The sequence below is a fragment of the Chenopodium album genome, chromosome 13, assembly GCF_948465745.1.
Source record: "Chenopodium album chromosome 13, dcCheAlbu1.1, whole genome shotgun sequence".
NCBI lineage: Eukaryota > Viridiplantae > Streptophyta > Magnoliopsida > Caryophyllales > Amaranthaceae > Chenopodium > Chenopodium album.
This window is the reverse complement of record NC_137846.1, coordinates 10,857,960-10,876,718: the sequence shown is the minus strand read 5'-3', so window position 1 is coordinate 10,876,718 and position 18,759 is coordinate 10,857,960. Positions and strand designations below refer to the sequence as shown.

Here is an 18,759-nt window from a genome sequence, read left to right as displayed (position 1 = left end):
AAATGCTTAGCCCCACACCTTATCCAACCAACACCCTCCCAAAAACAAAAGGTCTAAAATTTGGCATATGCCTTTTCCATGGATCCTCATTCTTCCCTCCACAATCTTCCAACCTTTGAACCAAAACCAACAAACTTAAGCTCACCACACTCTCAAATTCTTCCCAATTTTTGAGCCATTAAACTCTGAAACCACCATTAAAATCAATAACAATGGCTTCCTCCATTACAAGACCAACAACCTTCTCATTCCACCATACTTCACCTTCACCACTAAAACCCAAAACCCAATTCATTTCATCTACCATATTCTCAATGAATTACAAAGGAGTTACACTCGAGGCGAACCACTCGAACCGAGCCGGTTTCGCCTCGAAATCAATTGATGTGTCAAAGGAAGATAAACCCATTTCAGAACAAACAAATTCAGAGGAACCCAGTTCATTAGATACAGAAAATCTTGATAAACGAAGATTGGAGGAGAAATTTGCAGTGTTAAATACTGGGATTTATGAGTGTAGATCATGTGGTTATAGATATGATGAATCTGCAGGTGATCCTAGTTACCCTGTTCCTCCTGGATTGCCCTTTGGGCAGCTGCCCGAAGATTGGAGATGCCCGACTTGTGGGGCAGCAAAAGGGTTTTTTGAGAGTAAAAGTGTTGAAATTGCTGGGTTTGCTGAAAATCAACAGTTTGGACTTGGGGGTAATTCTCTTACTTCTGGTCAGAAGGCTTTGATTATTTATGGTAGCTTGTTTTTGTTCTTTTGTTTGTTTTTATCTGGTTATTTCTTGCAATAGTATGATTTTGTAATGTAGATTAATTTTTGGGGTGGAGATATTATAATGTAATGTAATTGTTATACTATATTATGTGAGTAAAAAGGAAAAGGTTCAAGAATGGATGATTTGGTATTTGGTAGTGGATTTTTTGTGTGCATGATGATGAATTGTGTTTCTTTTTTCGTGTTTTCGATATTGTTTTTGAACAAGATTGACATGCTAATGGTATGGATTGGATTGAATTGAATTGAAATGGAATGTGGGGTTTGTCATTGTTTGTTGTAAAGTATAGAATGTTAGACGTAAGTTTTGTAGCTGTGATCAAGGGAAGGAATTAGCTTCTCTTTGACATGAGGTTAAGGTAGCATACATCTGAACCCCTTGTGTTTCGAAATGAATAGGATCTATGTAAGAGGTGCTTATTAGCAATGTATGATCAAGGGAAGGAATTAGCTTCTCTTTGACATGAGGTTAAGGTTGCATACATCTGAACCCCTTGTGTTTCAAAATGAGTAGGAGCTATGTAAGAGGTGCTTATTAGCAATGTATGGTATGGTAAGGAGGCTTTTATCACTTCATACACCCGAACTTCTAAGAAACCTCAATGGGCAAGTCTCTTAGTAACAGGTGAGAACCATTTAAATCATGATTTAAATGGTTCTCACAAACATCAGAAATGCCTGATTCGAATTCCAATTTTGTCTTGCTTCTTCTTATGTAAATAATACTGCTTTTTTCATTTCATTAAATGAAAGGATCTATCTATAAAAATAATTGGATAAAATAGCTTCTACTTTTTCAACTGATAGTGAGAGAACGAAATCCGGGTAAATACCAGTACCTATTACTGGTAAAAAGATAGCAGCTGAAACAAACAACTCTCACGGCCCAGAATCGAAAAAAAAAAAAAAAAAAAAAGAGTTAGAAATGTTAAATAATTTATATCCATAGAACATTTGACATCTTTGGGGAAGCATTTTAGTTAACAATTACTTGGTATTATGCAGCATGACACGATTCATTGCTTTTGAGCATATTTCAACTATATTTGAGGTTTATTTGTTGGTAAGATCGAAGATGCTCAAATATTAGTTGATTGCAGTACGGATGAATATTTTGTTTGATGATGAATTTTGTCATCAGCTCTATTCCTATAATCAACTGGGATTTGGGATTTCTGTTTCACAGTTTTAATGTTATTGCGGTTGCAAATATATGTCAGCAAACATATATACATTCTTATTCTTGTTTGATCTTATTTCCGTTTAACAAGTTCCCTGCTCAAGAGCTATTTAACTGGTAACTTCCTGATGTTTTGAACTATGTAACTCGAACACTTCATTCCACCTGAAGTTCTTCTGGCAATTCCCCTTGACACTCCAATATAGGTAGAGACACTTTACACTTTACTTCAGACCAAAAGCACCAGATTACTTCATAAAGTACTCGATTTTGACACTTACGCATACGACGTACCCATGTAGCCATGTCTGACAGGATACTGATATTACTGATCATGATCAATATGATCCACCTTGATTGATCATAATCAGCTCATAAGTTATCAGCCAGCTCAGCATTTAGCTATAACTAACTCCCTTATTTCTCATTTGTTTCCTTAACAAACTTCCTACCTTTAGTTTTGTTATTACATGTGTAAGAACTGTATTAGGTTCATTTCCTTGATTATGTAATTCTCTCTCTGTCAATGAAGATTCTCTCTCATTTTCTTTCTAATTCTCTTTAAATAATGTGTAAGATTTATTCTTTGTTGAAGCGATGGACTATTATTAGTTTTTCAGTAAACCTGTAAGGCTGTGATGTCAACCAAGGCGATTATGTCATCACTGGTAGCTGCTAATCAGTCACAGGGCATGACCATGAGTTCATATGAGAATCTATCCAATGTTTCTTGTACGTCGTTATAAGTAGAATAACCCCTCTACAAATGCTGGTGAACTTTGAGAAGTTGTATAGGATATGCTTCATAAGCAAAAAGACGTTCTGTTCTTGAGATTCATGACAGAAACGAGAAACCCACCCCACCTTTGGAGTAAGCTTGCTTCGTACAAAACTAAATCTCTATGTGCAATTTATATAATAATAGCTGCCCCTTTCCTCCTACCCTTGACAGCTGATCAGAGTAACTAGAACCCCCGTACCCTATCTCATTCTCCCACTGTAATCTAGGCTCTCTCTCTCTCGGCTTTGACAGCTGATCAGAATAAGTAGAACACCCCCCCCCCCCTCCCCTACCCAATCTCATTCTCTGACTGTGATCCAGGCTCTCTTTCTCTCTCGGCTTTGACAACCTTCATCTACACCCCTTTTCAGCTCTATTTAAATAATCTACCACCTTCAGCCTAGTTATTGCAAGCGACTACTGATAATCTTTCCCATCTATCACGTGTTTTGTGAAGTAATTGATCACAGTGACATGACCTTAAGGTGTAAGCCCTGAGTGCAGTATCTTGTTCACTACAACAATATTTTAACCTCAAATTATTGAAGGGAATTTGTCCAATCTTTTATCTATGATGAAGTAGAATCAAAGAAGAAGTTCCCCCCTCCAAAGGGAACCTTCACCAAAACAACCACTGCAGTGTATATGTGGCTAAGAATACGCCTAATCAACGCAAGAAAAGGATAATTTGTGGCTAAGAATACGCCTGATCAACTATTTGACAAATTTACTGCAACAGTGTATTCCCGATATCCACCAACAATGAACAATACTAAAAGTTTTATACAAGTACTGATATTAAAGATGGTGAGAAGCTTGATGAACACAAAAGAAAAACATATAGCCGTATATTGAGGAAAGAAAGTTGGCTTATCAGCCAATGTGTAACTATGCCATTGTTCATTTCTTACTGTGACTACCCTGATTTTTGTAACTTGAATACAACTGATCTAGATCTTCGATGTCAAATTGTCAAGTGTCTACCAATGACCGTACTACTAACTGTAAAGTAATGAATTTACAGATGCACGGCCACCAAAATGACCTAGATAACATGTCGATACACTATAACAGAACATGAGCAAGCATGCGAAATTATGCATCTGACAACAATTACCACGTCGCTTCTGCACGTCCTGAAATAATCAGGTGGCTCCTCTTTGCAATGAGATGTCACAACAATTGTGTCGTTGATCTAAAACATACATGTACTATACAGATCAACAATATTTTGGAACAAATGTCCACAGTTTCAGCAATCAAATCATTCTTGTTGTGTTGGTCGTTGTGTCTTCATTTGGTAAACTTGTTTTTGCGGCTTCTGGGGTGATGTCTCCTGTTGTCTGAATTGCATGTTATTTCCAGCTACTGGTCTGTTAATCCAGTTGATAGGGGGTGATGGAATAGGACCCATATTTTGGACAAAATTGTTTTGTTGACTGTGCATGGGCCCAGTATTTTGCATCCTTGGCCTCATCAAAGCTGGTGGTCTATTACAAATCCCTCCTAGTGTCATATTCGACATAGCAGCTCCTAAATCACGGTCATCCTCTCTGTGTGGTAATCTGTCATTGTGTCTACTTCCACGGGGCTCATAGGGCATTCTGTGGCCATTTGCCATAGGCCGGGGCGTATGATGATGCCCATAATTGTAACTGTTATCATCATAGTAGCCTCTTTCATACCCTGCAGGTCCAGCTGGCCTTGGCCTATTAATCATATGGCTTCCTGGATGATTCCGATGGGGCATATAATCCAATAATCCAGGAGATGAATCAGTATGTTTAATATTTAATGTGTTCTTAAGAAGACGATGAGCAGCTTCACCCAACTGAGGCCCCCGTATTGCTCCTGGTACTTGAGGCCTGAGATACAAGAGTAAGCAGTATTAGAAAAAATCAAAACAAGAAGAAAAAAGTGTACAACAATGACCCTGACATTTTCTATTTCCAAGCCGTTGTAATTTTCCACGATAATAAGGAATGTGCAGAAAGGTCATTGAATCATTTGTCTCTCATACATGGTAGTCTAATGATAGGCAGGGGACCTTGGTAGCAAGTAAGCATAGTGTGAGGTCTACTGTTAATGTAATAGGATTGCTGAGTAGACCGCGATTTAAGATTCTACTACATATTAGATTTTAGGTTTTTTTTTTTTTTTTTGAATAAAAACTGAGTATTAGATATTATAACTAATTGTCAATATACTTCTAGATAAGGCAGATATAGTCACAAAAGTTCATTGGATCAACTGTACACCAAGTCCAATCTGACTGACTCAAATGGAAACTCTGTTAGACATCCAAATAGTAAGCCGTGAAAGGAACATAATTAGGGATACGTATGTCCAACTCAAAACAAACCCATTATATAAAAACTCCTGAGTAGGGAAAGTTGTCTACTAAAGTATAATTGAAAAATTAATACTCCGTTTATTTTCATGTGCAAATATGATGCATTATTTCTGTCGGTAGCCAAAAGAACCATGTAAAATCGAAGATGGATTAAAGCTATACCTTTCACGTCCAAATTGACGCCTATTGCCATTGTCTTCATGCCATAATGGGGGGAAAGGTTTCACGTCAGTAGATTTTATCACCTGCAATGAAAAAAATGCAAGAAAAGTTCAGGCTAGCATACCAAAAGATGGACTGAATTCCAAAAGATAGTCGACACTTCAAGCTATCAATCATCTGTAGAATTCACTAGTTTCCATACATTATTAGTACGTAAATATCATAAATCCACTGGCAAGTCACAAAGTAATCCACGCCTTAGAGTATATATATGAGTGTTGTCTCAGATACTAAGAAACTACATACCTTAGCTGGTATAATTGCACCCTTTGGAGGCTCCGGGATGTGTTTACGAGGCAGAGGATTCAAATATGTCACATTTCTGCAAAATAGATGTTTCTCTTGGTGGTAAGCACTAATACATTCAAATCTCATAAACATGACAGCAGCAGACGATACTTACAAAGTTTGGTTATTCGTAATATTGGGTAGCCCAGCAACTGGTGAAGCGACCACTTGCCTCCACCCATTTCTTTCAGATAACCACAAATAACCATTCATTCCACCACTGCATAAATATTACATGACCATCGAAGTTAAACCTTTATCAGCTTCGAAAGTCAAAAGGTTAAAAGTCAAAAATCTACCTGGCATAGCTGTCAATTGGCCAAGCATATCTTTGGTCAGGAGGCATCTGATAGTAGAAATGGTAATATGACAAAACTTGAGCAGCTAAAGGATGTGCGGGATGGATATATAGCATATCAAACATCACACAGTTCCGGCGCTGCTCATCTACCTGCCAAAGTGATATGAATCAGAGTAAGTTCTACAGAATCAACTTAACTGTGAGCAAGTATCAAGATCCTAGAGTCAGATATGATAAAACCAAAGGCATAATATTGAACTCAGACATGAAGGCAAAAAAATTGCATGAGATGATGGTGCTTCTAGACTCTACATGATCGAAAGCTGTGTGCATTGAATTTTAGTGTAAAAGGATATCTATGACACAGCATAAGGAAACTCAAAAATGGATTTTCAATCAAACAGAGATTTTTAAAACCCCTCCCATTAGAAATCCCTATTTGGGTAAAATTAGAATGCTTGGCAAAAGCAGGCAACCCTGTTTGGGTTAAATAAGGGTGCACAAAAGCAGGCATTTAAGAGTACATTTTACACCTCAAAAAATCAGATTCCATTTTGAAAATAAGTGTACTTAAAAATCTTGCTTTGCCTTCCCCCAAACCTCACACTTGGAGCTTTTAAAAGAATGCCCTGCAAAACCTTCATTTCAACAGACTTTGCTTTTCATAAATCCCTGAACGAATGCGCTGAGCATAGAGAAATTTACACCAATAACAATCAAACGATGAATTAATCCCACAACAAGAGGATATCTAAACCGACTAAGCTAACTGAAATGATAAAGTAAAAAATTAACAAACAATAATGAGCAAGAAAAGCACTTTTAAGTTACTCAAGTAGCTGATTAAGAGCATATTCTTCAAGAATTTAATCTATCTCTACAAAGAATTCATCACAGAAAAGTAGTTTGAAAAGTTTCTGAACACAGACAAACTATGCTTCTGATTAGTGGCGAAAGAGGCTCACGGAATATGGAAACAGAAACAAATATAAAACCTAAATCCTTGTAATAAACACCTTCACTACAAATCCCCAGTTCCAATTCCACCAGCTTCTTGTATAAGACTGACTGGCAGACTTTCATTTATAATAACCATTGTCCCAAAGTCTAAATGAGGCTCCTGGCCTCCATACCACTAATCTCTAGTAGGCTGTGCAAGCAACCAAAAAAAAAAAAACTGGGAATATGAAACTTGGTGAAAGCTTGTTCACGCCCGATTATAACTTGGTGAAAGCTCGTTCAGGCTCGAAATTTTTTTCTACTATACTAAACCTACTTTACTGTATTTGAATATCTTTTACTCGTACGTCTTTGTAACTATTTCATCATATATGGGCATGAAAACTCCGCCATAACTTTTTTCTGTTGGAAAGAATGAAAATATCTTATACGAAGTATAAAATTAAGTGGATGCAATAAAACTTGAAAGGAATCATTTCTAATTATAGATTAGAGCTCGTTTATTTAATCAAGCCCGATTTAAGCTCATTCAAGCTCGAGCTTAAACTCGAAATAAACGAGCACGTTCGTGAACAAAGCTCAAACAAGTCAAACTCTTAATGAGCCAAGCTTAAACAAGATTTTAAATAGCTCATTCAAGCTTGAACTCTAATAATTTTTATCAAGCTTAGCTCGTTTAGACTAAAATTCGGCTTGACTCGGATTGATTGCAGCCATACTCAAGCTCCAGCCCTAATGAGTTTAAAGCCAAAGATATCATATCCTCAAGCTATCGTTATAGCTAATCTAGTCAATATCCACAAATTCAAGCAGTGTCCAGCGCTACTCAGAGCACTTTGCTTCAGAGCCGCCAGATTCCTATAGATAGCCTCAAAAAAAGGAGGAAGAATTCAAACCCTTGACATGAGCAGGCTCCACCTCCATCCCGCTTTTATATACCCTTGCCAATGGAGGGTAGCAAACCCCAACTCTGAATGGCAATCAATTGTGCAACAAATATAATACTGGCCAGACCCTAAGACTGTTCAATCTGATTTCCTAAAACACATAAAATGCGCAAGTGTCGAAACTCAATAGAACTGACTAAATAGTACTTAAGACTTTAGCAATGTGATGACATACAACTTAAAGGACAATGCTATAGCACAGAAAACAAGAGAAATGAGGATCCCATAAAAACTAACCGTCAAAGTTTCCTCCAGTTTCTTGGTTTCAGCCAGCAATTTCTTTTCATCAATGAATGGCAACTTTGCAACACCCTGGTGTCCAAAATTTTGGCAAGTAGGAGAGGGGGGAAAATTAGATTAAGAAGAAAAAATAATTATTGAGTTCATCAGTTTAGCAAGAGGGAAAAGGAGAAGAAAACATGTTCTAATGGACCTAAATAATACCTGCCAAGCGAAACGTTTACCATTCATATCAATATCAAAATCTGGGAAAATGAAGCTGACGTGAGATTGTGACAGAACATGTAACTAACTTCTACCTAAAAACAGCAGAGTAACATTACCAGAAGGATAAAACTCAAGCAGAGGTGAAGATGGGTCTGTCATCAATTTCCTGTACATCTCCGGCAAAGCGTTGGAACTGTACCATTAGAAGAAAAAAAATATACATATTGGTCAAACATATATCACAGAGACAAGCTGGTAACTGAAAACATGAGCAAACAAAACCTTGCAGCTGGTAGAGTTCCCAAGAGTTGATCAAATGGCTTGAAAGGCTCTCCCAAGAAAAATGTAATTTCTAGATCAGCTAGATCTTTTAGATCAGAAGCAAATGGAGCATAATGGTATGGATAGAACCTTCACAAAAGCATCAGACACATTAAAAACATAAAAACAAAAAAAACAAAACAAAAACAAATCTGGAAGACCCAGAACAACATGCCATATGCCACCAATTAGAAATGCCTTAAAACATTTAAGAAATCATACAGACATAATCTATCCCAAGTAAAATTAGTGGTGAAGTAAATTAGAGAAGTTATACAGACATGATTTATTTCAAGTAAGAGATTACAGTAGACAGTAAACATGTTTTGACAAACAAACCAATTACCATTGCCATGAGCAAACACCTTGGTAGTAGTAACGGCAAACCCAACATAAACCTTCCACATATTTCAAAACCTGCAAGAAAGTAAGATCACAAGTCAAGGAAACAAGATTTTGCCAAGAAATAATTTAATAGTAATAAATCTGATCATAAAAGACGAAAAGTCTCCGTCTCGACACTTGATTAAGTCAAGAGTCAGTAACCTGGTTATATATATGCTCCATAACCAATACAAGATGCAGCAAAAACATATCAGGTTGTTCAATCGATCTATGTCCATCTCCTTAAAAACAAGAAGCAGAGGAAAATAAAACCTACCGCAGCACCATCAAGTGCTGGATTTCAGACCAATTATAAAAGGCATATAAAACTCTTTTGCTGGAGGGGGGAGAGAAGGGAGACCACCTATGAGGTCCAGAAATGAAAACTTCTCTTCTGGAAAGATACCTAGGATGGCAAAGTTGAAGATGTCTAACAAGTTATCCATAAACAATTAAAAGTGAAAGCTGTCATATATTCTAAGAGAAGAGTTTCAACCCAAAACCACACAGCACCATAACCAACCCCCCAAGAAATGAGTTTAAGGGAAAAGAAAAGACATTAGTATATACAAGGGACAGACTACGTGATCTCACTACATGCTGCATCAGGTTCAGTTCTGATAACAACAAAACCGACACACCCACTGGCCACCAGTGAAAATGAAAACTCAATAATATATTTAAACAAGGCAAGAAATAAAATCCCAAAAAATGGCTGCCCATTGGTGAAAAGAAAAAACAGATTTTGCTTTTAGAATCAAGGGTGCAAAAAGGATCTATAAACTAGTAGCTTATTATAGACTAGCAATCTGATTTGTATAATTAAATAAATAAGCAGAAATTTTAAGAAGAAAGATTGAGGCTTTAATTACTTAAACAACGGTTTACACAATCAATAGGTTTAGCCTATCAAGCTCTATAGTGACTTGAGGTCACAACTCTCCGAAGAATTCACTCCAAAATTCTGCCTAGCTTCTCCTTTTTTCCCCTCTCTCTATTTATACTAAAGCTAAAGACTATTAACCTAATTATATTAGACTTCCCAAATTGCCCTTGCTAAAGTTAGTCTATTACACCTATCTCATAATATTACAGATGCCCAGTTCTAGTAAGAAACTATACCTAAACTTAACTTCAAGGACATTGAAGAAACAACATGTCTCTCACCAAACAAAATTCACAACAATGTACAACACTTCTGCCACAAGGTAAAAAATTATATGAACTTGAGCAGACAAAGTATTCTCTAAAAACTGCAATTCTGAACCAAAAACATAAAAAACATTGCAACATGCAGAAGAAAAAAATGCAGGATGCATAATGTCTTATACGTATTCAATTGCTTGAGTGTGGAAACTGAATCACTGACCACATCTTTCCTGATTTTGTCAATTTCCTCTGGATTGGATGCACCAAATTTATCGGCGTAATATCTCTCCTTATATCCAGGCTCCCCAAGCTTGACCTGCAGAAACAATACTAATTGATTACTCCCTTCTTATATTATCTGACCACCTAACATAGCTTATTAGATACTGTCTTTCATTTAAAGTATCAAAGAAATGTATAATTAATTCATTTTGAGTACCAGTGTTCAAATACTAGTCAATTTCAAATATCAATTCAACAGCTGATACCTCTTAAAAATGTGTGCCAAACCTTAAGCAACAGATATAAGGGAGCAGAGGAAGAGATATACTTAAGAAATTAAGAATGCCCAAAAAGAAAGATTTAACTACCCCAGCAATTAGTGCATAAACAGCAATGTACTTTAAATGTTCACATCACACACAATCTGGTTCAATATAACTAATCTGGTTCAATATATACTAGATATGTTGCAAACATCTTTTAAAAAAATATTGCAAAACATAATTAATTACAAAAATTAGTGATGATATCAAACAAGCAGAAAACATCTTTTAGAGAGTAAAAAAGAAAAGAAAATATGCAAATAGATTCCTTTACATTTCACCTTCCTCCAAGCAATCATATAGTAAAACAACAATGATGCCTAGACTCCTGGAAGGTTGGAGCGATATTTTGTTCAACCAAGAACATTATCACGGCATCCTAAGCATCAAGCTTCAATTAGTTTTAAGGGAATCAAAGTAGTTTAACAGATTCACTAAATGTACATGAAACTAGAGCCAAATCCAAAAGTTTTCCAAGTAGATATAAAAAATAAAAATAAATAAAAGGAAGTACCACCACAAAGCGACTAAACTAAATAATGATAAGGGGTCTGTTCTCTGGAATTTGATGAATTGGCCAGTACAACATCCATATCAAGCAAATTATTTAGAAAAAAGAGAGATAATAAAATCAGCCACCAAAGATCGGCCAATTGTTTCCCAGTTCCTTAAAGTCATGCCACTGGTCAAGACCCAATAGCAGTGGGGTCTTCGAAGATGGTCAAATGATTAAGCCAATAGTTCTCACCTTATCTTCCGCTGGAGGCGGTGGCTCTTCAAAGGAGGGATCTCCTGATTCTCTTCTAGCCTTGTTTTTCATCTCCTCATTGTTCTCATAATACTGTAAATCAAAGAAGGATTATTAATAACCCGCAACCCAAAAAAAAAAAATATATATATATATATATATATATATATATATATATATATATATATAGAGAGAGAGAGAGAGAGAGAGAGAGAGAGAGAGAGAGAGAAATGAATAGCTACATGAACAGCTAACTACAATTGTCATGGAAACAATATAGAACTAAATTAACCTACTGCAACACAATTTCGACTTTCAAACAAACAAAAAAAGAGGATATGCAAATTTATATAAGATATATTGAAATAATAAATCATAAAAATGTAACAATATTTAGCAAAAAGTAACAAGCTCTCAGAAATGCATAAATCAAAATTAATAAGATAGTACAAAAGAAGTTAGCAACTTAGGACATAAAGCATATGCATAGAAATTGACACACTGCATGTCTGCATGTAAGCAGAACCCAATGCATAAGACCCACATTGTCAATACATTGTCAACTGAAGTACATCAAATAAATTATAAGAATAAAAACCAAGGTAATGGGCACCTGCTGTAAGCGAACCCGTTTCTGGAAGATTTGCTCTTCATGAACTGCAACTGACTGAACAAAATGTTCCACTTTATCTAGAAAGACCTGTATACCCAAAAATACTACCGTTAGCTCCATTCAAGAACTACAAATCAATCAATTACAGCCTTATAAATCTCCATTTTTGGGCTTTACTTTTGTGAAAATTTCCTAATTCTTGGGCTTTACTTTTGTAGACAGTGCAGTTTCTGAATTCAAGACTATTGACTAGAAGAATAACCATCTATGTTCGCATTCAGCACTATTACCAAGGTTTGCTAAACCAAATGTAATGACTAGCATCCTATCAGTGACTTATAGACAAATCACATAGCATGTGTAAGTGCAGCACAATCACCTTCCAAGCCTCCAAGGAGAATTCTAATCAAAACTACAAATTATTTCCTAGTTATTAAACATCTTCGATAGAATAAATGCCAAATTCCTCAAACAAACACCTCAGTGTTTTTAGGAACTATGACATTTTCTGGCAAAGATAAAGAACCTTCATCCCAATTTGTTTCCCCATTCATCGATTGCCTTTTCTAAGCAAAGCTAATTCTATCTAAAAAACAGACATTCAAATTACCATAGAACATTGAAAGGCAATAATCAATTTATTTGCTACTATTTTCATTCGTATTATACCATTTCCCCAACTCACTCCATACTACATTAAAAAAAACCCATTTCCATTGACATATAACTTAAACCGTCAAATCTGAATTGGGAACCAACTTACTTCACCAGCCTCAGTAAGATAACCACCCATAGCCGCAAATTCGCTTCTGTATACATTCATCAGCAGGTTTATAGCACCCTGAATCAGAAAAGAAACAGGTCATACAGGTGTAAAGGATGATCAATAGCAACAAGAAAGGTTGGGAGAGAGAATTTCCACATTGATGGTGCAAACATCTAAATACTATGAGTTTTGTAATCTAAGAGGGAAGATAAATTATAAGCTAAATAAATTCTTAACATGGCAAGAAAAGTGAAAGCACGAAGCGTGGATGCATAAACTTTCATAAATCATACCTCTCGAATTTCTAGTGTAGGCATATGCGGAAGGAAGTCATTGCCAACGAAGAAACACAGGAACACAAAATCATCAATTAAACGTTCAAAATTCATAGTAAAGGGAGGATTAGGAATTTCCAGGTCAAATTGCAGATATTCTCTTAATACCCAAATTTGGAGGAACTGCAAAAATTCATAGACAAAACAATTCAATAATTACAGAGTAAATAAATATGGCTGCAAACAAATCAATCAAGAATTACAAGAGCCAAGGATGCCAAGCAAGCAACCTGATATTTTTTCTTGTATATAGGAGTGTCATCTACCAAGTTTCCATTTTTATCAGGCTTAGCACGACAATCTGCTGCCAAATGACCACCTTGACCACAAAGAAAACATTTCTCCTGTTGTGAAGGCATAGTGATGACCTACATTGGAAGCAAATTGGTTATAAAATGACAAAGATAAACAAGTTCTATAAACCATTTCACTAAAGCACAATGTAGAATGTAACAAACCTCTCTCAGAATTGAAAAGTGTACCTCATGCGTGGCCAGCGCCAACATAATCAAATCAGCATCCTGTCAATTGAAATCAAACAGATTGTCAATAATATACAAGCAACGGGATGAAATCAATCACAGTATATCAATGTATGGGGATACGTAGAAGGATCACAATGAACTCACCAAACCATACAAGCAGTGTCGAGTATTGGGATCAAAACCAGGGAGATCTCTTTGCAACCGAATATACGACATAATTTTATGTTCTCCTTCGCCGGGCACATTAGCATCGGATAGAATAACCTTCAAACAAGCACCCAATGCAGTCGCATAAATACATATAGAGAGAAATTATCCTGAAATCAAGAAGTATATGGGGAAGAGATAAAGAAGGGATTACTCCAGTATAAAGGAATCATCCGATCTTCAAGGGAGTAAGATAATGGGAACTATTTGACACTAACCTTTACCCTCCGCCAGCCAGCCTGGTTGTTCAATCTCTTCTGTACATAATACTGAAGTGCCACCGAGAGCACAAACATAAATTCTGTACCTGGAGTGATGACATTTGAGTCACTGGTTTCTCGCCTCTCCTTAGAAGCCAAAGTCCTTCCTTCAGCCTCAAACTCTTTTTTCAGTCTTTCCTCCTCTGCTTCCTAGGAGATACAATATGCACAACATCAGGATTTTCAATTGCCGATAAGAAGTAAGAAAAAGATCAGCCAAATAATGAGAAAGAAAAACTAACAGCCTCTGCAGCATCTTTTGCAGCTCTGAAGCGCCGCGAACGTTGCTGATTCATTTTAGCCCTTGGAGCAACTCCATCTATCATATCCAGGATGAAAAAAGAATTATTCCACAATATAAATAAGTAATAATAAAAGATAAAGAGGGAATATGGTAAGGAAATTTACCAATTGCCATGTAGAGAATCTTCCTTGGACGAACCAATGAAAATAAATGATCAATGTATGCAAAAATCGATTGGAACACCTCATCATATGTTGTAGGTGCAGGCTGCATCATAAAAATAAATAAATAAATAAAAAAAAATCAAAAATTGGCAAGTTCCCCTTTTTCAACTTTCATAACATTTTTCTGATTAACTTCCTAACGGCAAAAAAAGAAAACCTTCCAGATATTCTTACACATTATTCACTCTGCTCATTTAGTCTTTCTCTAAAAAGGAAGTGAATCAAAGATAAATTTTACAATGAAGAAATCAATTTGCTACTTCATAAGCACTGGTGACAAGCAAGCGTTCACTGCCATTATTTCATTATCATGATATTGACTAAGAATATTACAGATTTACAGGATACTGAATTATGAACCCAAAGACCCTAAAGCCAGGTCACTCCTCCAGTAAAAATCTGATGATTCACAAAATCAATTTCTGGTTCAAATTTGAAAAAAGTAATTTCTTCCTCCTGCTTCTTAGAATAAAATAATAAAACATCAACTTCGTGACAAAATACAATACTACCTCTGTCCAAAATAATGGCCCATTCCAAAACTTGCCCATCCACACGAAGCTTTGTTCTCACTCTTCCTAGCCTCTCTCTCTCTCTCTTCTTTTTTTTTTTTTTTTCCTTTTCTTCATTTTAGATCTGATTGAAGTTTGCTTCCTCTTTTTTTTTTTTTTTTATGAACAATTAAGCTTAGGGGTTTTTTTTTCGTTTAAGTTTATGGTTTTTCTTTTTTGTTTCGATTCGTGGTAGCCACAGGTTAGTAGGTGGTTTTGGTTTTTATTTTTCCTCGTATATCTTGATTCCCAGCTCTTATTTTATTTGGAGTTTGCGACCTAAGCCAGATTTGAAAAAAAGTTTGATCGTTGAAAATTGAATCGACCTCTCTTATTTGTGTACCCTGTAGTTTTTCTTTTAATTTGTGTTGTATGGATTTTTTTTGAAACATCTTAAGGATTCATAATTTGCTTTTTTTTTTTTTTTTTTTTTTGCCGTATCCATGCCATACTCATTTTTTGAATTTTGATTTTGCCGCATCCCGTCCCCGTATCCGTTTTTGTGCAACCTAGCTTGCCCAAACCTATACATATCACTTCCATTTGTAGCCTTCCCAACACACTTCAACATTTCTTACTTCGTCCCTTTCTTTAAATTCCCAACCAAACATCTTTCTCTAGCTCTCAAGCCCTCCCTCAACCATCCAATCCAAAGACGAAACTAAGAGCTTACTCTAATTTTTCCTCAATGCTTCCCTTCCATACACAATATATACAAATTTATTCTCTACCATGGCTATCTCAATTAAGACACGCTCATAAAAACTTCCTACAACTTTGCTATTTCTCTCTTCATTACTCACACTCTTCATTTTACCTCAAGTACGTGTATCGGATCCTCCACTCGGACATAGGAATGAACCTTCATTTTGGACCAAAATCATGAATTGCTCGAAATAACCTAGTTGGACACTTGGACACGTAACCGTATTGGAAATGGGTACCCAAGTTCAAATAACAGATCGTTCTCTCATAAATTCCTGGCTTCCATTTTTGCTTCACTGTTATCAAATTGCAAAATCTGTTGGAAAGCACTGCTATCGGTGATTTGAGATCTTGGTAAAATTTATTTTTATGTTAGGTCAAACTCTAATAAAGATACCTTTCAATATAAATTTAGAATCTTTACCTGTTGTGATAAGTTTGCGCTGACTGTTAGGTCTCTCGTATTTGTTAACATGACAGTAATGCACCAAGAAGATTTCAACTATATCTGTTATATTTCTTGAATTTCATGATGCTTAAGATAATTTTAGTTTTTCTCTCCCCATACCCATTATTTTCTTTTGCTGATAGATCATTTTATGTTTTGTCCTTTTGATGCTAGGTCATCCTTTACTGTTGACCATTTTTTGCGATACAAACCTTTAATGTTACTTTTTCTGTCTTTGAATGGATTAAAAGTATTCAGTTGAAGCAGGTTATGCAGACAGGTAAAGCAGGCAATGGATATCTATGTGAGCATGAGTTACAAGGTTTTGCCAGCCAGATCAGAGTGAAGGACAATATTAAGCATGGTGGCATGGGGTAGATAAGGGCGGAGAAAATCCTACGCAGGTACATATATGGGGACCCCTTCCCTAAACCTGTCTCTTTGTCCCATAACCATCCCTAGATGTGAGAGCTAAGCTGTTGAAATGAGCAACAGGTAATAACATAATAGAGATTCTTTGAAACCTATCATTGTTCCTGTACAGCTGTACTGGCAAGGAGTTCTGCATAAGCCCCCAGCTGCAAAACAGGAATAAAGGGAGCTGGCATGCAAAGTGGAACTTACAAAGCTTAGGTAAACATTCCAAGTGCACCTAATTAGTCTCTTATCAACATAAAAGTATAAGCTTATGAAAAATATATTTAATCAAAAAATTGACAGTATATACTAGTAATGCAATTACAAAATCATCTGCATTTACCAAACATCAAAATTACAACCATTCATCGATAAACACTAACCATATTTTAGATAAAAACTATACTAGCATCCTCCCAAATCACCACTTGCTCTCCTACTAATCTCCTCCTATACCTCGATGAACTTCTTCACTCTCTCTCCCTCCCCTCACTCTCTCTCCCTCCCTCCCATGCGTCTCTTTATCTCATCCCCACAACCAAGGGATGCCTGCCACCCATAAACTCCTCCTGCCAAAGGATACCAAGCAATCCCCTTGTGTTTCAATCCCCCGTTATGCATGTACCGATGTACCAGCACTAGTAACAAACACCAGTAAAATATTTTCTTAACAGTTTATAAAACAGAAAACTAATTTTGTGCAGTTTTATTGACAAATTTTCTTAACAGTTTATAAAGCAGAAAACTAATATTGTGCAGTTTTATTGACAATGTATGAATAACCACCAGAATTGACAAGCTATCTCCAAGTGACTAGTTAACCAATTATAGAAAAGAGAGCTAGATTGCTTAATACAGTGTTCAGGCCCAAAGTGTATAAAACCTCAATTTGAAAGTGTTATCCAGTTCAATGTGGTCATCTGGCATTATCAAAGAGAGTATCTTAACGTATTTTCCATGCAGATATCACATTTGCACTCACTCTCTCAACAACGAACAACAGTTCTACTTAGCAACTCATCAATAACAGCAGCATATCCCATATTTACTTGATTTTGGTAATGAATCAAACCACAAATTTATCACAAGTGTCTAGCCATCAAATACCAATTGAAACCCTCAAACATTAAAAAGAGTTCAAACTTAAATTTCCCAAATTCTCATTTGGTGGTAAACAGTACAAACAACACATTTAAAAAACCTCATTCTTCATCTCACATGTGAAAAACGAGCATTCAACATCTTATCTAAGCCAAAAAGTAACCTCATAGCTGATCGCTACAGGTTTCTTAGCCAATTCAAGTTTCTTAGCCAATCAATGACCTCATAGCTCTTGTTTACACAATAACCAAAAGTTCATACTTGAATTTACGAAATTCTCACATACCAAACAACCCAAAAGTTCTTACTCAAAACCCCAATTCACATAACACAGTGCCCAACTCAAAACCTCAAAAAACAATACAATTTACAGTTTAAGCATTACTTACACTACTCTCCACCAAATTAAAAATCCGAAATGTCCCACATACCCAATAATCCAAAAGTCCAAAACTTTAACCAAACATGCTCAAAAAAAAAAAAAAAAAAAAAAAAAAAAAAAAAAAAAAAATTCAAATTAAAATTGCTTGAAAAGAAAAGAATATTACCCTTTTATCCGGGTGAAAACAAGGATGAATAATTCCATTCATATCCAAGTACAAATTATCAAACTCCATGCCATTAGGATTAGGTCTTGAAACATCTACAGGGTAAACGACGCCGTTTTCATCCTCTTTTGGTTCTTCTTCAACAACGTTGGAAATCGCCAATGGGTAGCGATCAGCTAACCACCTATAGAATGCGGGAACCCCCATTAAATTAACTAATCAGATAATTGAGATCTGGGTTTGTTGTGAATCTTCAAGAAATACACAGCTGATTGAAGAAGGAAGGAGAGAGAATTGAAGATGATAAATTGGGGTTTTTTTTTTTTTAATGATTTTGACCTTTTTATTATGATGAAGAAGAAGAATTCTAAGGAGGGAAATCAAATTTAGGTGGAAAGGTATGAATGCTGGGTTTTTTGGTTGATGGTTCTTAACTTTTTAGTCT

The 18,759-nt window shown here is 35.9% G+C and overlaps 2 protein-coding genes across 3 annotated transcripts; one reads left to right on the top strand and one right to left on the bottom strand.

Annotated features, from left to right (window-relative positions):
- The first annotated feature begins 54 nt into the window (after positions 1 to 54).
- LOC145574577 (uncharacterized) lies at positions 55 to 900 on the top strand. The gene has a single exon (XM_081632403.1). The coding sequence runs from the start codon at positions 213 to 215 to the stop codon at positions 798 to 800; it is 588 nt and encodes a 195-aa protein (XP_081488529.1). The 5' UTR covers positions 55 to 212; the 3' UTR covers positions 801 to 900.
- Positions 901 to 3,565: 2,665 nt separating this feature from the next.
- Positions 3,566 to 18,759, bottom strand: LOC145574576 (5'-3' exoribonuclease 4-like). Of its 2 annotated transcripts, none has more exons than XM_081632401.1 (22): positions 18,315 to 18,759; positions 14,485 to 14,587; positions 14,319 to 14,395; positions 14,035 to 14,226; positions 13,754 to 13,873; positions 13,583 to 13,645; positions 13,355 to 13,492; positions 13,083 to 13,247; positions 12,787 to 12,864; positions 12,024 to 12,110; positions 11,411 to 11,503; positions 10,338 to 10,433; positions 8,931 to 9,001; positions 8,546 to 8,674; positions 8,380 to 8,456; positions 8,261 to 8,301; positions 8,054 to 8,128; positions 5,908 to 6,059; positions 5,724 to 5,828; positions 5,567 to 5,642; positions 5,261 to 5,343; positions 3,566 to 4,610 (listed from the first exon to the last, which is right to left on the bottom strand). In XM_081632401.1, exons 1-22 carry the CDS (start codon positions 18,519 to 18,521, stop codon positions 4,010 to 4,012), a joined length of 2,829 nt encoding a protein of 942 aa, XP_081488527.1. In that variant the 5' UTR covers positions 18,522 to 18,759; the 3' UTR covers positions 3,566 to 4,009. The 2 variants fall into 2 exon arrangements, with proteins under 2 accessions (XP_081488527.1, XP_081488528.1); XM_081632402.1 differs by having other exon boundaries at positions 13,607 to 13,645.